General features: G+C 57.0%; 1 protein-coding gene across 9 annotated transcripts in view; it reads right to left on the bottom strand.

Annotated features, from left to right (window-relative positions):
- The window catches only part of CUX2 (cut like homeobox 2), a 69,163-nt gene extending 62,505 nt beyond the window's left edge, over nt 1–6,658 (bottom strand). For 2 of the 9 annotated variants that reach the window (XM_037375572.1, XM_037375568.1), the window contains exon 1: nt 5,505–5,829. Coding sequence is in view for 4 of the 9 variants with exons in the window: in XM_037375575.1 (XP_037231472.1) it covers nt 6,534–6,596 (63 nt within the window). In the remaining 5 variants the exon portion in view is untranslated. Of the gene's footprint in view, nt 1–5,504; nt 5,830–5,874; nt 5,897–6,297; nt 6,405–6,533 lie in introns of those variants that run through there. The other 7 variants (XM_037375575.1, XM_037375578.1, XM_037375579.1 and 4 more) reach the window with 7 other exon arrangements.
- Nucleotides 6,659–14,729: the final 8,071 nt, after the last annotated feature.

Raw genomic sequence — 14,729 nt, 5'->3', positions numbered from 1 at the left:
CAGCACACACAGCCAAAATAAATCGTATTAAATATACAGATGAGTATATTTAAGCTGAAGTTGCCCATCGTTGCATGCTGCCCTTCTGACGAGGTTCCTGCATGCAAGTCTGGGGTGAGCAGATATTGCCCCCTCCTGCCGGGCTCCCCCTCCACCCCAAACTGGGATCTGCTGGGATCAACCGGGAAGGGGAGGATGCTGCTGCACCCCTGCTCATTAACAAGCACTGCGGTAAATAACGAGCACTTCAGCTTTCCAGGCTACCTAAGCCTTTTGGTTAGATTTTGCCAATGACCCCCTGTGGCTGGTGGCCTGCTGGCTCCAAGAGCTACTTCTTCACTGCACTGATCCAGCCTGGACCTCTCCGCAGAGATGCCCCCCAAGATCCTTCCTTCGCACGGGCAACCCAAACAGCACGCGCAGCCCTTCCCAGGGCTCTTCACCACGGGAGATGATGGACAAGCACACAGCCGTGCACCCAGGGCACAGGCACAACTGCCATGATGCTGCCAGGCCCCTTTTGGGGCTGATTTGCCCCAAAACGCTGGTCTGCAAGTGTACTTCATCCCTTGTGGCCCAGGATTGGGGAAACTGAGGCACAAAGCCATTGCCCAAGCCAGCAAGCGGGTGCTGGGGCAGTGCCCAGCCCAGCACAGAGCATCCCAGCTGTTTCACTCCATCACTTGCACCCACTGAGATTTCTCAGCCTGGGATAGGGAAGGGGACACGATCCCTTTTTATTTTTTTACAGTGGGCTGGGAACAGGAATCCTGAGTTTAAACCGTCCCGCAGAAAAACCCAATGCCCCACGCTCAGCCCCATCCTCCCCACCCACCGAGCCCCGAGATGGTGGGCTAAGGCACCTGCAGCCCCCACTCCCCCCAAGCCCCCCACCCCATCACCAAAGCCAAGCCGGGAGAGGGGGATTCTTAGCAGGGCAGCAATCTCAAGCAAGCCGGACCCAGCACACGGCCGAATCCCATTTCCCAGGTTTTGCCATCTTGGCAGGACATACCAAGAGCTGCAAGAAAGCTTGCACCACACACACACACAAAAAAAAAAAAAAGTAATTAAAGAAAACTCAGTCATAGATCCTAGTGCAACACACACAAGAAAGTGTTATGAAAGGGGAAAAGTTTTTAATAAAGTCTGCAAGTATATATTCCTCCTTTATCAACCTCAAGATTTATTGACCCAAGAAGCCATATTGACTGAATAAATCTTGATAATGACCCCAGCAGAAGTCAATACCTGCTTATTATCTCCCAAGTTGGGGAATTACATCTTTCGGTAATAGGAGCAGGATGGTACGAAGTGTGCTGAGAAACTTCACCCAGGCTTTTTGGGTAGAATGGATGCCTCTCATGAGCCTTTTCCAATCCAAGAGGGAATCTACTACACCATTAACAGAGCGAGCGAGCTGCACTGGTGTTTCTGGCTCGAGCTCTGGCAGGGGGAGCGCACACACCGTCACTTTTGAACCCTAAATTAATTTCGTTTCAAGGCAGGCTGTTGAGGACCAGGATGCTGCAGCTTGCCATCACCCTCCCTCCCCGCAAACAATGGCCCTGCATTTTCAATTTGCCATGTTGTGTCAGCAGCTCCCGGGATAATTCCCTGAAATTCAAGACTTGGGAATTCCTGCAGCCAGGGATGTACAGCACCGTGATTATGCCGGCACCCAAGGGAGGAAGGGAGCAGGATCGCCACTGTCCCACAGGACACACAGCCACCCCTGGGAACCCAAACACACTGCTTTTCTCCAACCAGCAAAGGCAGGAAGGGAAAACAGGGGAGCAGACGGGCCACTCCAGCCCCCAAATCATAGACAAGCAAAGCCTCCTGCATTGAAAGACAGTGCTTTTCTGCCAACAGTTAACTTTCCATTCAGCAGAGAAAACAAGTAGCTATGGGACTGGCATGCACAACAATTATGCCTGCATTTTTATTTGAAGTCTCTGCAGACAGAAAGAAAAATTAACTGAAGGGAGCAGCTCCTGTGCCAACATATGGAGAGAGATGAACAGCGAGTTCTGCATGCTCCACCGAGGTTATCTAGTTAAGCAAGTACCTCCTAAAGGACTCGAAGGCTGGGAGTGTACTGCTTGCTTAATCTGGTCATAAATAATAATTCGGATCACCAAACATTTTAATATTCAGCTCCACCTGCAGCACACGAGCCCTGCTGAGCCCTGCCAAACTCATGGCTGAAAGGCAGCGGGAGGTGACGACGCAGCCCAGGGACCACAGTGAAACTGCTCCCCTCTCGCCATCAAACCACACAGGGCATTGATGCCAGGGGCTCCTCCACTGCCCCAGCTGCCTCAAAGTACTCCATGAACCCCCCCTCCATGCTCACTCCCATTTTGGGGGGCATAGCAGCCCCCAGCGCTCTGCTTGCTGCCCCCATGCCCACCTACAAGCCGAAAAGCCCACCAGGAGGCGGAAGAGCCGATTCCCTCCAGTCCCACAAAATCAAATTATACTTCCATCCCTGTCCCCTATTTGCCTCTTGGTCACAAACGTGTGGGGTTTTTTGGTGGGTTTTTTTTTTTACAGCACCCCCCCTCCAAGGCCACAGAGACAATCCACTAAACTGGATCAGGAGGCCAGCGTGTACATCTCTAGTGGGCTGCAGCACACACACAATTAATTAATGGATTTATTAATTAGGGAAGAAGTCACTCTTCGGGCTGGAATTGGGGTCACCAGTTTCTAAAGTGAGAGCTGTGGAGCTAAAGATAAACTCTCATTTTCTGCAGCTCTCTTCTTGTCTGGCAGCGTCTCAATTATTCAGAGGAAAAAAAAAAAGAAAAAAACCAACAAAACCCCCACAAAACCCCACATTTCACTTCAGGAACTTCACTGTCTGACTTTCTGCCAATGCACAACACAGACCCAACAGCAGGTGAGACCAGCAACATGGCCCATCGCATCCTCCCCTTCACGTGTAAATTGAAAACATTAGAAATATTTGTTCCCAATGAAGGATTTAGGGGGAACAGTGGGATGCAGGGTGGATGCTGCACCTCAGGCTCTCTCAAGGAAGGAGCTGCGGTGGAGGTGTCAAGGAAGGGGACACCAGAAAGCGGTCAATGATGGTGACATGCAAAGACACTCAAGTCCCCCCATTGCCAAGGTTTTAATGGGCCATGCTGGAGCATCAGCTGTGCTTTCTTTGGTGGTCAGTTCAGCTGAACCTCCTTGGCGGCACATGGAAGGGACAAGCATTTCCAGCCACCACAGTCCTAGATTTCTAAGGGAAGAGGGCTCCTCGGTGAAAGAAAGAAACATGACCAGTGTTCCTGCCGAGAGACAGGCTACAGAGCACAGCCTCAGTAGGAAACAGTAGAGAATCCACACAATGAGCACCATCACGAATGCTCTGGGCATTGGGAACCTCTCAAGAGAGGCGCACAATTCTCAGACAACAGATAACCCAATCATGAGACATCTGCAGAGAACCAGGCTTCATTAGTGCCACTGCTCCTAAATCCATATTAATTGTTTAAGCGGGACAATTCTGCTGCCCACACTCGGCGGAGCCACTGGAAAGCACAAACCACCTTCACAACCTACAGCGCTCCTCAGCTGCCCCTGGGCACAGGCTGCACTTGCATAAACCCTGAGATTCCACTTGGAAAGACAAAACCCCCCTGAGATGGGGCACCCAGAGCCCCCCCGGGCTCCCCCCTCTTGCCCCTGGGCACAGCGACCTCAGCACCATCCCACTCTCCACCTCTGCAAAGCAGGGGTGGGAACGGAGAGTGTTGGGTACTGGAGATGCTGGAGAAAACTGGAAGGTCCCACCAGTCTCTCCCTCGTAAGAGCCCAAAAAATCCCACGTGGGACCCGGGGAATTTGAGTGCCCCCCACCCAGAGCCCCAAAAGCACCCTGGCCTCCCCCCGAGGTTATCCTGCCCACAGGCTGCTCCACACGAGCGCGGTTAAGTTTATTAGTCCAAGCTGCAGGAATTAGACTTCAGCCAAGAGGACTGATAGCTTATTTACTGCTGTCGTCTATATAAAGAAGAATTTTGACACATTGTTAAATGATAGCACATTTAGATAAGTCAAGCTGTCATATCATTTAATGGATGTCTAAACTCCCTCTGTAGCTGAGATGTAAAATTTATGCACTTCAGAATATCATAAGGTTGTAATATTTTAATCACATCCACAGTTGTGGGTTGTGGTGGGGTTTTTTTTCTCCCTTAAACTTTGAACAGCAAAAAACATTCCATCAACCAGACCACGCTCCCAGGCTCCCGGCACACTGCCATCCGGCGGAGCCGCCACCGAAGTTTCTGCCCAACTCTGCTCCGGCACGCGGAGAGCATTTGCATTACAGGAAATAAAACGAAGAGCATTTTATTTGACGAACCAAACGCTGGAGCTGTATAGCCAGAGCTCATCTGCATAATGAGATGTGAAGACATTTATAAAAGATGGCTCTAATCGGTCTCTCTCCCCTCACTTGCGGTTGTATTTATTATCCCAAATCAGCAGCTCACAACTCTTCCCATTTTTTGCCGTTTTAACACGGAATGGGTTAGATGAAAACAGCATCCGGCACACGGAGCGTGTAATCCATACAACGCTAACCGGAACATAATAAACTGAGAGCAAATTAAAACACAAAAAAACTATAAAGGTATGAATCCCACTATGACTGTTATATACAAGAAAGCTGTAAAAAAAATACTGCATTAGTAATGTACACAATAAAACAATCTCATAACCCAGTGAAATATGTCTGGTATTATCTTTGATAGAATTTTATCTCTTCTCATTTCCGAGACTATTTGCTGTAAAAAGGCTCAACGCTGTTTCGATCAAAGTGCTGCTGAGTAGCACATTATCTACATGTTTTACATATGCCCACCATTCATCAGGGTTGCTCAAACTCTGCCATTCCCAGCTAGCCCCAGGCCAGCAGAGCTGCTTAGACACATACATTAATAAGGAAGGAGAAAAAAAAAAAAAAAAAAAAAAAGGGAAAACTCTTTGAAGAATATGAATGGATTGTTTAATCTTTTTTTGTTCCCCACCCCTCCCCCCCCCATTTTTTTTATTTATTTTTTTTTAAGTAGAGGGCATTAGGCCAAGCTGGCACAAGGTCACCTTTCCCACCATCATCCCGGCGAGGCGACGAAGCCTGCCCAGAAGTCAATCCCCACCGCTCCCTCTCCCGCTCTGCACCCAGCCACAGCCACCTGGTCCAGCAGAACGGCAGGGACGGAGCCTGCCCACCGACCCCCACCCCCCCCACCGGGATGGAGGGCTGCCCACCGCCCGGCCCCGCCGGCAAAGTTCCCCCTGCCACAGACCCACGGAAAAGTAGCCGCCAGCGTTTTGCCTTTCCATAACGGTCTGCGCGCACCCGCAGGTCCCCAGCGTGCCGTAGCGGGGAACGCTGCCCAGCCCCGGCGCCGAGCGCCCTAATCCTGCCCAGCCACAATGCCCGAGCTGAGCAGTCGTGGCCAGCCGGCCGGCCGCGCTACCTGCGGTACTTTTCGGGTCGCCTAGCACAGATGCGGCACGGGATCCGCTTCAAAGCCAAAATGTATGAAAGGCTGGAACTGTTGCTGCAGCACCGGAGCCCCAGAAATCGCACTCCCATTTGTTTACTCCCCTACGAAGCGTGCTACGTCTTAAACTCCGTAATATCCTACAGGGATGAACCCATTTCATGTCCGTGTCAACCAGCCTTTCGGCTTCTGTAGTAGAGCCAGGCTGGGTTTCATCCCATGACGCTGGGCGAGCTATTGTGTTAATTAGCCGCCTCCCCGCGACCGCGGTGCCTATTTAAGGTCACGGGCTGCCAGCACCCCCCGACCAGCCTCCCCCCGCCCGCGTTAACAAAGGACTTACCGTTACCGCCGAGGGCACCACGGCGGGGCACGGCGGCCGGGACCTGCCCAGCGCCACAAAGGCGCCCCCCGCCCCCGCGCCGCAGCCCGCCCCGGTCCCGCACGCCGCCGGCCGGCCCCGGCCCGCGGTAACAATGGCAGCGCGGCGGGGCTCCGGCCGGCGCCGCTCCGCCCGCCCCGGGCTACCGCGCCCCGCCGGCCCCGGGCAGCGGGGAGCGGGCCGGCCCCGCCGCGGCGGGGGGGCGACAGGCGGCGGGGACACTTGGCGGCCCGCGGGCACCTGCGGCTGCGCTCCGCGGGCGGGCACCGCCACAAACTTGGCGGAGCGGCGCGGGGGGCCGCGCTCCCCGCAACTTCATCCCGCGCAACTTCCCTCCCTCCCGCCGGGGCGGAGCGGCGGCCGCCCCCCCGGCCCCGCTGTCACCTCGGGGGCGGCGGGGCGGGGGCCGGGCGGCTCCATCGCCGCTAGCGCTGCTCCATGCTCCCGGGCGGCGCCGAACAAAGAGCGGCGGCGGCGGGGATCAATTTCTGATACCTATCGATGGGGAAGGGCGGGCGGAGGGAGGGCGGGAGCGGGCGGGGGGGGGCGGGAGGGATGGGGGCGGCCGCCCGGATCCCCCCCCCGCCGCCAGCCCCGCGGCCGCCGCCGCCGCCACCAACCTGGAGCCGGCGGACATCAAACCGCGTCCGGTACCGAAACATCGATCCCACGTCGGCGGCCATCTTGGGGGAGCCCGGCGGCGCGGAGGGGCGCGGAGCGGCGCGGAGGGGAGCGCAGCACAGCGCAGCGCAGCGCAGCGCCCGCCGCCGCGCCCCGCGGGGAGGGACGGGCCGCCCCCCTCCCCGGCACCGGAACACTCCCCCCCCCGGCTCCGGGATCCCGCCGGACCTCGCCGGGGAAGGGGCGCAGCACCTCGGCGCAACGATCCCCCCCCTCCCCCCCCCAATAAATCAGTATTTTCTTAAAGCAGCGCTTTAAGAACCCGGCTCAGCGGTTGGGCTTGAGGGTCTCCAAGGTCTTTCCCAGCCGCAATTGGCTCCGTGACACCCAGTGCCGCAGGAAGGTGGGAAACGGCCACCCAGCAGCCACCCGTCAAACTTTTTCAGCGGGGGCTGGGTTTTTCTCTTGCCCTCCCTTAACCTGACACATCCAGCACCTTTGACCCTGGTGGGAGTTGCTCCAGCAAACGCGCTCCAGGAAAAATCCCAACGTCCAGGCCACGTTCGGGCTCTGTTTTTAAATTAACGTGCCTGGGCACGGAAGAATTTGACCAACTTCATCGGAGAGCAGCCAGCAGCGCCTGGGCACTACCAAAACCTGGCCAAGAAATACCCCCGTGGCTTTCCTACCCCAAAACAACCCGAATAACTTCCCACCTCTGCCCCACAGCCTGTCAAACCAACTATGCAATGTTAATTGAGCTTTGAGTGTCAATTCCCTTTGCCCAGGGGCAAGCAGCCACCCCACCCCACCCACCTCCCGCCGTGCTTGCACCAGAGGGACCCCAGCATCACCGGCCGTGACTCGCTTTTCAGCGGAGAAGGGCTGAGCTGCCCCTTCGGGTACGTTTTGCAGCGGGTATTTGCAGACCAAGCAAGTGCAGCGTTTTAATATTCCTGCTAAGGAGCAGGTAACACCCCAAGCTGTTGTGCAGACACGTGCACGCCTCTGCGCATGGAAGAGCCCAGGGCTCCTGCCAGGTGGTGACACAAACCCACAGCCCTTCTCTGGTCCCCAAGGCCCAGCGTGGGGCAAGCTGCCCACCCCCCACCCCCCCCATGGAGGGGGATGCAGCCTTGCAGCGTTGGCCCAGGCTCACCAGCCCCGGGCACTGCTTTGCCTCTGAAGCTGCGGGGAGGCTGAGGGCAGCACGCAGTAGCCCCCTGGCTCACCAGCGTGCTGCTCCTCCCATCTTACCCGTCACCGCTTGCCACGGCGGAGATCCCAGTGGAGGAGTTGGAGGGGCTGGAGGAAGATGGTCAGCCATCCCGGCAGCCTCCACTACCCGTGCACATGGATGCCAGCAAAGCCAGGACAAGCACTCCTGCAGCTGTCACTCGGGGTCTTCCACCATCCCAGCCCCAAAGCTCTTGGCTCCTCTCACTGCCGTGGCTCTTGTGGCACTGGAGCCTCTCCCTGCACATGGCTGGGGAGAGAACAGCATCCCCCCCATCCCGGGGCTTGGCCCCACCTGGCAGCTCAGGTATCATCCTGCTGACGTTACTTGCATTTTGCAGAACCCTTGGAATTCCAATAAAAAGTATAGCTGGAGTTCAGAAGATACTGAAGAAGAGGAGTAGCCTTCAAACCGCACCCGGCTCTGCGGGTGCTTCTGACAGGTCTGCTCCTTCCCTTCTCGCCATCTGAAGCTCACCGGCACCAGGAAAACTGTCCAAAAGGGTAAGGCAGACACCCAAAGTGACCTTGGTACCACGCTGTAGCACAAGCGGCTAGGAAATGATCTCTTCTTTCTCATCTCTTCCAGTCAGAGAAACTCAGAGCTGCTCACAATCCCACAATTGCAAAACGCCTCAGGCAGAAGAACGAGTGAACAGAAAATCAAAGTTCAAAGAAAGGATTTGCAAGAGCCAAGACGGCTTGTGTTAGAGAGAGCCTGGACGCTCCCAAGACCCCCGCTCCAGCTCCTTCCCCACCTCCAGAGCTGGCTGGAGAAGTGGGCTCCCGCGGCAGGTCCTGCTCACAGTGCAGCAACAAAAGCACCCGGCCCGCCTGGAACTGGTGAAGCCCAATGCAGTTGCAAACACTCAGCTGAAACCTCAGCACCACTGGCATCAACAGCAAACTCCATGGATGCACCAAGACCCCAACCATCACCAGCCTCTGCACTGTCCCTGCTGGAGTGCACCCAAGTCAAGCACCCAGCTTTGCTCTGGAAATAAATAGATCCTCTCTCAGCCCCCACAACCACAAAAACCAGAAAACCTGAGCCCCCTGGAAGGCACTGAGATTTGTAATGAGGTTGGGTCTGCTGGTGGTGCCAGGCAAGTGTCTCACCTTTGGCTTAATGAGGCTGCAATTAGCCAGCAGTGAGAGCACCAGCTGTGCAAGGCGGGGATCCCTCCAGGGGAATTCATTTCCATCCCTCCATCCCTCTCTCAGGGCCCTGCACAGGGCAGGGTGGGGGGGTGGGGGGGTGGGGCTTGGTCTTGGTCTTGGGCTTGGGCTTGGGCTTGGGCTTGGGGTTGGGGTTGGGGGGTGGTGCTGGTGGTGCTGGTGCTGGTGGTGGTGGTGGTGGTGGGTGGTTACAGGTGGGTCAATAAACCCAGGTGGGATGGATGCTCTTAGCTGAGGTGAGAGTTGGTTTCTGCTGTTTGATGCCAAGGTGTCAAGGTGTCCTCCCCTTGGGGATGGCTCAATCTGTTCATGACCAAGATGTTCCAGGTATCTGCTGTTGGGCACCATCAGAGACAGGTCGCACCAAGGGGACCTTCTCCCCGCACCCACAAAGCTGATCTTATGCCCATACATCACTGCCCCACTCTGCTGCTGAGGGAACAGGGGAGCCTGCTCGTAAGTCAGAAATAGATCTAACGGCATCTTTGGTGAGCAAATTAAATTGTGGGCTTTGGAGGAATGTTTCTGTTTGGCCAAATCACTATTAAATCGATGGGAGCCGTAAGGAAGAGGAGAGGGGCTGTGCCCTGTGCCACACAGAGGGATGGAGAGGTGCAGGGCAGCACCCTCCATCCCTGCTCCCCCTGTGTCCCCGTGTCCCCTTGGGCAGCGTCCCTCTGGACCCCGGGGAACCCCGGGGGAGCAGGGGGAGCCCGGCCCCACCGCCCACCGCCCCTAAGGGCTCGCCCGCCCGGGGGAGGGCTGCGAGGTGCGGGTTAATAAATCAGTTTGTCTCCAGAAGGGTTTGCTTTGTGCGCCTGACAATAGCCCGTTGTAAATGGCAGCCTCTTGCCTCCTCTTCTGAAAGGCTTTTCATTAAAATATGGAAGGGGCTTTTCTGTGTACTTTAAAAAAAAAAGAAAAGAAAAGGATTTCAGCATACTCCCATTTCAGGCATTAATTTATTCTCTCCTTCCTGACATCTGCGATCCACATGGTAGGTCCTTTGTGCGGTGATCTGGCCCCGGTAGGTGGCCGAGGGGTGATGCTGGCGCAGGCCAGCGGTGACGGGCCAGCGGTGACGGTGAAGGTGAGCCTTATCCCAAGGATGGGCAGGGGGATGGCAGGCGCCACACCAAGGGACAGCAGCGCCATCAGGTCCTGGGGCTGGCCAGGAGCTGGAGCCCAGCTTCAGCCCGGGGCACAGAGCAGAAAGACCCTCATGGGGACCCAGAGGGCCACTGCCGGAGCCCTGTTCCCATCCCATGAAGCAGCACAGCCCTGTCAGCTGTCACCAAGCGGAGCTGGGTCCTGGGGTCTGGGAGACCCTGGCAGGGGCTCCCCTGCCTACCCCGTGCCCCCTGCAGCAGGGTCTCTGCCTCCTGCAGCCGAGAGGCCAGGGTCAGCCCAGCGATGCCAGCGATGCCCGGCTCTGCCTGGCCCAGGGAGGCAGGAGCCATGCTCCGTAGCGGGGCACCAGCTGTTCCAGCCTCTGTGCCGTGCTCTCCCAAATGGTTTGAAGTGTTGCACAGCACGGCAGCCCATCACCGCGGCTGCTGTAACTTCATGGCAGCCTGCCCTCTCCCTCCTACCCTTCTCCCTGTCTCGCTCCTCCCTGCACCTCCCCCTTCTGCTCCTTTCCCTTCTGTCCCTCCCATTCCCTGCCCTCTCCCCTCATCCCTCTTCCCCTGCCCCTCTCCCTGCCCTCGCCCCCCCACACTGCCCTCTCCCCCTGCCCCTTTCTCCCTGCCCCTCTCCATGCCTTCTCCCCTCTCCCCAAATTTCTTCCTGCCCTCACCCCTCTCCCTGCCTTCTCCCGTCGACGCCTTCTCCTCTCCCCTCTCCCTGCCTTCTCATTTCCCCTCTCCCTGCCCTGCCCTCTCTTCCCCTGCCCCCTCCCCTCTCCCTGCTCCCCCATCACCCCCTGCCCCCTCCCTCTCCCTGCCCTTCCCTCTTTCGCCCTGCCCCCTCCCCTCTCCCTGCCCTCCCATCTCCCCTGCCCCCTCCCCTCCCTCTGCCCTCCCATCTCCCCTTTGCCCCCTCCCCTCTCCCTGCCCTCCCATCTCCCCCTGCCCCCTCCCCTCTCCCTGCCCTCCCATCTCCCCTGCCCCCTCCCCTCCCCCTGCCATCCCATCTCCCCTTTGCCCCCTCCCCTCTCCCTGCTCCCCCATCTCCCCCTGCCCCCTCCCCTCTCCCTGCCCTCCCCTCACTCCCCCTGCACCCTCCCCTCTCCCTGCCCTCCCATCTCCCCCTGCACCCTCCCTCTCCCTGCCCCCCATCTCCCCCTGCCCCCTCCCTCTCCCTGCCCTCCCATCTCCCCTGCCCCCTCCCCTCTCCCTGCCCTCCCATCTCCCCCGACCCTTCCCCTCTCCCTGCCCCGCCGGGGACCAGGCAGCGCCCGCACCGCGCCCGCTACAATGGCGCCACCTGGCGGCGGCCGCCGCGCTGCAGCGCGTCCCAGCGGGCCGGGGCGGGGGCGCACGGGGGGCACTGCGGGGGCTGGGGCGGCACCCGAGCGGGACACTAAGGGACAGGGGGGCGCAGGGGGGCACAGGAGCGCAGGCTGAGCCGCCTCGGGGGGCACAGCACCCCTCCGCCTCCCCTCGGTGCCCACCGCAGCTCCCGCAGCGCGTGCACTGAGCTGTGCCTGGCCTCAGCCCTCGGTGCCCCCGGGTGCCTGGGTCCCCCCGCCGGCCACGCTTCTGCCGCGGCTACTTATTTTCAGGCACATGCCCCCTACAATTAGCACATGCGCTTTAATTAATTTGCCTTTTTGACTGCTTTGCCCACATTATCTCGACTGCGGTGCGTCTGGGCGTGCGCATGGCAGATAACGCTGCTATTTCTGGCTCGGGAGGCCAGCACAGCTGCATCGTCCTGGGGCCACATCCCGCGCCCAGCACGGGGCACATCCCTGGGACAGGCCACAGCCCAGGGATGGGGGTATTCTCCATCCTCGTCCCCGTGACCTGCCTTGTCCCCGGCCCAGCCAGCCCCTGGTTTTGTGGGTGGCAGCTCTTCCCCAGACCCCTGAGCTGGGCAGATCCTCCTGGTTATTGCCGCAGTCCGAGTGAAAATGGAGCTCAATCAGGCAAAGATGCTAAATTAAGTCTGTTTGGAACAAGCTGTTAAACATGCAAACCTTCTGAACACGAAGGAGAGATGGATAAAACCCTCCCAGAGCTCCCAAAGATGCTGCCAGCAGAAGGGGGATGCAGGGAGGGAGTGCAAGGAAAGGGAAGGATGCCCCCAAGCCCCCCTGCAATGGCAGCTGAGGTGCAGGGACGTGGCTGAGGGCACAGAAGCCGTCTGTGGCAGAGGAGATGGCCTCCGGCCACCAGCCAGCACTGGGACACATGGGCCAACCCTACAAGCCCCCTTGGCGTGAACTCCAGGGACAGGGTGGCCACCGGCATCAGCTTCAAGCAGCAGCTCTGCATTGCATAGGAATCCATTTTTCTATCTTTAATAAGCTTTCTCCCTTTAAAAATAATCATTACCAATAAACAAATATACCAGCCAGTGTATATAAGCATCAAATTAAGTAGCTACATGCATTTGTTATATTTGATATAGCCTTGTTAACTGGAAATTCCTAGGTTTGGAATATGTATTGATCTCAGCAAACATATATTATTTTACTGTAAGTACCAACAGCCATTGTAGTTAATATACAACAGTTTAATTTAAAATGCATTAGTTTAATAAAAATGCATAAAATAGAATTGCATTAGCTTCAATAAAAAATTCAATTTCATAAATATTATCCAGTGTTAAAATGCATTGATTTCTCAGGAAAATGTATTGGTCAAAGGCAATTTACATTGGTTTGAATGGGAATGTACTGGCGTGTATACATATGTATTAGTTTAGTCAAATGTATCTGATCGCATTAAAAAATATTGGTTGGAGCAAAAGATATGCATAAGGCAACCACAACGGCATGGAACGAGTGGCTGTGCAGGTTGGCTCTGGAGCATCCAGGCACGCCGGTACGGCTGTGCTTGGCCAGCCCTGGGACCCAGGCACCCCCAAATCGGCTCCGTCGATGTGTAGGCATGGGGTGACCCATGGGCACAATGCTGCTTGGCTCCCTGGGACGAAGGGAGCCCTTTATCAGCCACGGGCAGGACTTGGCTCGGGCACAGGCATGCGTCTCGCTCAGGCAGAGCACGTGCCTTGAAAAGAGCGGGGGTTAATCAAATCCTTTTGACTCCATTTTTTATCAAGCTCAAGAGGGGCTGTCCTATTAATTAGAAAGGCTTTTTCATGTAAAACACAGGCTCTTTTGCAGATAAGAAGGGACGATGCTTGATTTTGCCATGGCACAGATATGTGTGTTATTCCCTGACATCCATCCATGGGCTGCAGCCATTCCCAGCAGCTCTTTTGTTCACTACAGAGCTCTATAGGTATATAGGTACACATATACATATTTAAAGCACTTGGCTTTCCCTGGATGCCAGTAAGTCCTCCAACATCCACAGCAGGAGAAGGAAAAGATGTGCCTGGAGCCACCTCCATCCCCAGGCTGGACCAGGATCCTCATTGGGGGAGCAGGATCTGGCCCGTGCAGCACAGAGGATTACGTCTGACAGCGAGAAGTGAGCAGCGGAGCAGATGCACCGTCTTACAAATTATGGCAGAAGCACAGGCAGCCATCTGCATCCCATCCCCAGCCAGGATTTCTGTGCCATGCTCGGCACAGCCACCCCTTGAAGCCCCCAGCCACCATCTCATCCCTAACCACAACCTGGGCAACACCGGGGAGAGGCCAAGGTGTGACCCCTTCCAGGCTGGGCAGGCAGAAATTGTGCTTCCTCCACAAAAAAAAAAATATTCTGGGAAACCTCCATAGCTCTGGGGCTGCCTCCTGCCCTGCCAGCCATGTCCCGGCATGGACACGGAGCCAGGGACAGGCAGTGCCCAGGCAGCGCTGGTGGCTCCACGGCCGACCGGTCCCATTAAACCGCTACACATCACTTCCCTGATGCTTATGGATTTTTCCTTAATGCCACAAATTAAGGTAATTGGGCTCGGCTGGCCGATGAATCCAGTTGAACTTGGCAGGAGGAGGGAGCATCCATGCCGAGATTGATCCCCCTCATCCCCGGCTGTGCCCACAGGGCTGGGGCTGGTCCTCACCCTGGCTCTGCCCCCTTGGCTCTTGCCTGCCCTTTTGCTCAGACAGATCCCAAGCCCCATCCTGAAATCCCTTCCCTCAGCTGCAACTCCATCCAGACGAGGCAGTCATTCCTCTGTCAGGAAAGTCATTCCTTTCTCATCTCCGGGCACTTTTCCCTACACATTTCCCTGCTGCCTACTTCAACCCTCCCCGTAATGCCGTCCTCGCTGGCTCGGCCGCAGCAGCCGGCCATCAAGGTGTTGACCGAGCAGTGAGTTCCAGGGATTAAACACAGTATTTGTGTCCTCTGGGAGAACAAGGGCAGCGTCTAGGCAGAACCCAGAGCTCCAAGGATCTGGTTTCACAGTCCCCTTTTGTTCCCAGCCCTGTCCCAGCCCCCCCCAACACCCCGCTGGCCCACCAGCCTCCTTGACATGTGGAGGGGATGAGGCCAGGCAGCGGTATGGGCAGTGAGGCCGGCAGCCCCCCACACTCCACCTGTGGGTCAGGGCCATGCCAGGCACCGCAGAGCTTGGGGGAGGCTGTGGAGGCAGCTGCCAGGCATCCTTGGGCTGCCAGCACCATTCCCACCCCGGTATGCTCAAGCTCCCAGGGCAAGGCAAGAGGGAGGGGAGATAAAATTAACAGGCTAAAA

The sequence above is a fragment of the Falco rusticolus genome, chromosome 1 (genome assembly GCF_015220075.1).
Source record: "Falco rusticolus isolate bFalRus1 chromosome 1, bFalRus1.pri, whole genome shotgun sequence".
Lineage (NCBI taxonomy): Eukaryota > Metazoa > Chordata > Aves > Falconiformes > Falconidae > Falco > Falco rusticolus.
Note: the sequence above shows the minus strand (reverse complement) of the source record. Positions and strands in the feature narration are given on the sequence as shown.